General features: G+C 43.7%; 1 protein-coding gene across 1 annotated transcript; it reads right to left on the bottom strand.

Moving 5' to 3' along the window:
• Positions 1 to 598: 598 nt before the first annotated feature.
• Positions 599 to 2,597, bottom strand: LOC104418469 (lysine-rich arabinogalactan protein 18). Its single transcript, XM_010029833.3, has 2 exons — positions 1,998 to 2,597; positions 599 to 877 (listed from the first exon to the last, which is right to left on the bottom strand). The coding sequence occupies exons 1-2, from the start codon at positions 2,553 to 2,555 to the stop codon at positions 794 to 796; spliced, it is 642 nt and encodes a 213-aa protein (XP_010028135.1). The 5' UTR covers positions 2,556 to 2,597; the 3' UTR covers positions 599 to 793.
• Between the last annotated feature and the right edge of the window lie 308 nt (positions 2,598 to 2,905).

The raw sequence follows: 2,905 nt of genomic DNA, 5'->3' as shown, positions 1-2,905 counted from the left end.
AAAAGTTGCAACAATATTTTTTTTTTTTTTTTTTTTGGGTAAAGTGGGTTATATGATGTACGGATCACTTTTTGTGAGCATCTATTGGTCCATCTAATACGATCTTTAAAGTACAATCCTTTACATATATGCATTCATAATTTTATTTCCAGAGTGCATTTAACACAACTTGAACAAAAACCCACAAGGGGAGAAGTTAACTCCCTTTATCATCTAGACCGAGGCCCCATTGGTGTCGCAAAAGGATTGGGCAACATAAGAAAAATTGTTTTGTCAATCACATCATCCCATCACACTGTAGTCTCTCTCTCAAGCACTCAAACCTCATGAATCCAATACAACACATCCCACCAATTTGAGCATTGTTTTCCGAACAAGCAATTACAACCCTCTTAAAACACCGCCAGCAACTCCCCTTAGTTCCTATCGTCCATACTTGAATTCGGGTCACTTTCTCTAATTACACTCGTGTGGTCACCTTATGATGTTATGCAAAGCCCGATCTTCAATACGAGTTTATTTGGTGGTGCAACAAACTTTAAACGGGACATGGGAAGCCACATCCTAATACCCAACACGCGACATGACTAGGCCACAATTTTGCCCGAATCGATTCATAAATTCGTCTTAGTTGAAAGAAATTAAGCGATTACTGTACAGACGTGGATTAAGGAAGCACTCATATGACATATAATAAATAAATAATGTAGAATGTGAGGCCAATCTTCATATCATACACAGCAACAACATCAGATCACTAACATATAAATCGAATTGTAAAATGGCAACGTCTCTAGAGAATCAATCCAAGCGCAGCCCATCCCAGCGCCAACCCCGACACTAATGCCTTCACACTCCTCGCAGTTTCTGCTCCACTCTGCCATACCATACAGTCCGAATTTCGAAAAATTAGTGTCGGATAAAATTGGGTATATCGAAATACAGAGACAGAGAGAAACAAAATATGGGAGAAAATATATTTTTCAGGGATACAATTGCATTTTTTTTATTTTAAATAGGGTCGAATATTTAGTTTGGACAAGAGCTGACTGGCTAAGCAAAGTGTCATTATGCTTCTGGTGAGAAAAAGCCAAAGTTTCCGCGTCGGCACGAAGCACGGGAAGCCAGTTCACCTCTGTCCTTTAGATTCCAACCATAATTGGAAGCCAACACATCATATTAAATTTTATTGATATAGTTATTGTATTTGTGATATGTAGTACTAATATTTTGACAATTGAATAATATATAATTATAAAATATGCTTAATCATTTTTCGAAAATTCCATTAACCTAGATTTTTTTTATCTCGAATTTCATGATGGAGTGATTTGAATGTATTCATTAATAATTAAGAAAATTTGGTAATTTTAGTATTTATTCTTTTCATGTTATGTTGTGATAAATGTTTCGAAATTTAACTAGTTTATATTAAAACATGTCTAATAATTGAAGGTACTGTAGAACACGCCTGGCAACTGACACTTTGAAAAGACCTATAATTTTTCTAGAAAAATTCGATTTCCACTCCTGATGATGCCTATTTAACTTTACAGTTTGTAAAATAATATCCTCAAAAATGCTTCTTGTGAATTCGCAAGCTAATGTAATGCATAGATATGTTGGCCTTAGGTTTTCCATACATTCACTTGTATAGTTGTGCGCCAACTTCCAAATTATAATTGCTCCAGTGATTAACTAAATAAAATAGGATATATAGAACAGTTTTAATTATGAAATTCTTTGCAGAATGCGGATATGTAATCAATATCTTGAAACTTGAATATTTCTTATATAAATATGCCTAACAAGAAGCTCTCAATGTGATAAAATATTTATTTAATGGCAAAGATCTAATTAATTGCAACAAAACTTTTAATATAAGTAAGATCATTGAAGTATAAAGGAATAGGAAAATTTAGCAGGCAAAAAGACCTCAAAATAGAAACAAAGAAGTGAACAGTACGAGCGCTGCACGAGAACAGCAAGGTCGTTACCTCATCGGCCAATGATGGTGATGGGGAGGTCGCGTCTTCGCTCGGCCCTGGGGCTTCCGCCGGCGGCGCGGGCGGACTGTCCAATGCCGGCGCCGGAGCTGGCGACACGTGCTTCTTAGACTTCTTCTTGCTCGGAGCCGGTGCGGGAACCTCCACCGGAGCCGGAGGAGAGCTCTCCGGAGCAGTCGTCGGCGAAGACGCCGAAGGCGATGTGGCCGGAGAAGGCAATGGCGGGGAACTGACCGGCGCGGTAGCTGGAGGAGAGCTGGCCGGAGCTTCGACCGTCGGCGGGGAAGCCGGGGTGGCGACAGGAGCCGGCGCCGCCGCCTTCTTCGGAGGGGAAGGAGCCGCCGCCGTCGGGGTTGAAGCCGGCGGCGAAGCTACGGGAGCGGGCGACGTGGCCTTCGCGGGCGACTTAGCCGGCGGGGCGGAGACCGGCGCAGCTGCAGGCGCGGGTGTCGCCGGAGACCTCGTCGGCGCGGATGCCGGAGACTGGCCACCGACGCCGGCGAGAACGATGCAGAGTAAAGCGAGCGTGATTGCGCTTTTCTGATCCATCGCTTGAGAGCTAGAGAGAGAGAGAGAGAGATGGGAGTGAGAGTGTCGATCACAAAGCATAAATAGGCCCGATGCGGTGATTTGATGGGCTAATGAAATCTGGGCCGTTGGGAGGGCGGTGGGGCCCAAGCGCGTGTGTGGGGCCGGTCGTAGCCGTTAGATCGAAAAGGAGGAAAGAAGGTTCCAATAAATTAGGGGGGCCCACAACGGGACGGAATCAAACGAAATTCGCGAGAGCGAAACGGGGCGGGCAACACAGTCTGGCCGGGGGCCCACTTGGCGCAGGAGGTGCATGTGAATGTGATGCCGGGTGGCAAATTGGCGCAGAATTTATTTTCTTATAGGTGAAT

This window comes from Eucalyptus grandis, chromosome 9 (genome assembly GCF_016545825.1).
Source record: "Eucalyptus grandis isolate ANBG69807.140 chromosome 9, ASM1654582v1, whole genome shotgun sequence".
Taxonomy (NCBI): Eukaryota; Viridiplantae; Streptophyta; class Magnoliopsida; order Myrtales; family Myrtaceae; genus Eucalyptus; species Eucalyptus grandis.
The sequence above is the reverse complement of the archived record's forward strand: the minus strand, read 5'-3'. Positions and strand labels throughout refer to the sequence as shown.

Coding starts and splice junctions, on each gene's coding strand:
- LOC104418469 (XM_010029833.3), bottom strand. CDS start 2,555: ATGGATCAGAAAAGCGCAATCACGCTCGCTTTACTCTGCATCGTTCTC. Junction 878..1,997: donor CACCATCATTGGCCGATGAG/GTAACGACCTTG, acceptor ATGGTATGGCAG/AGTGGAGCAGAAACTGCGAG.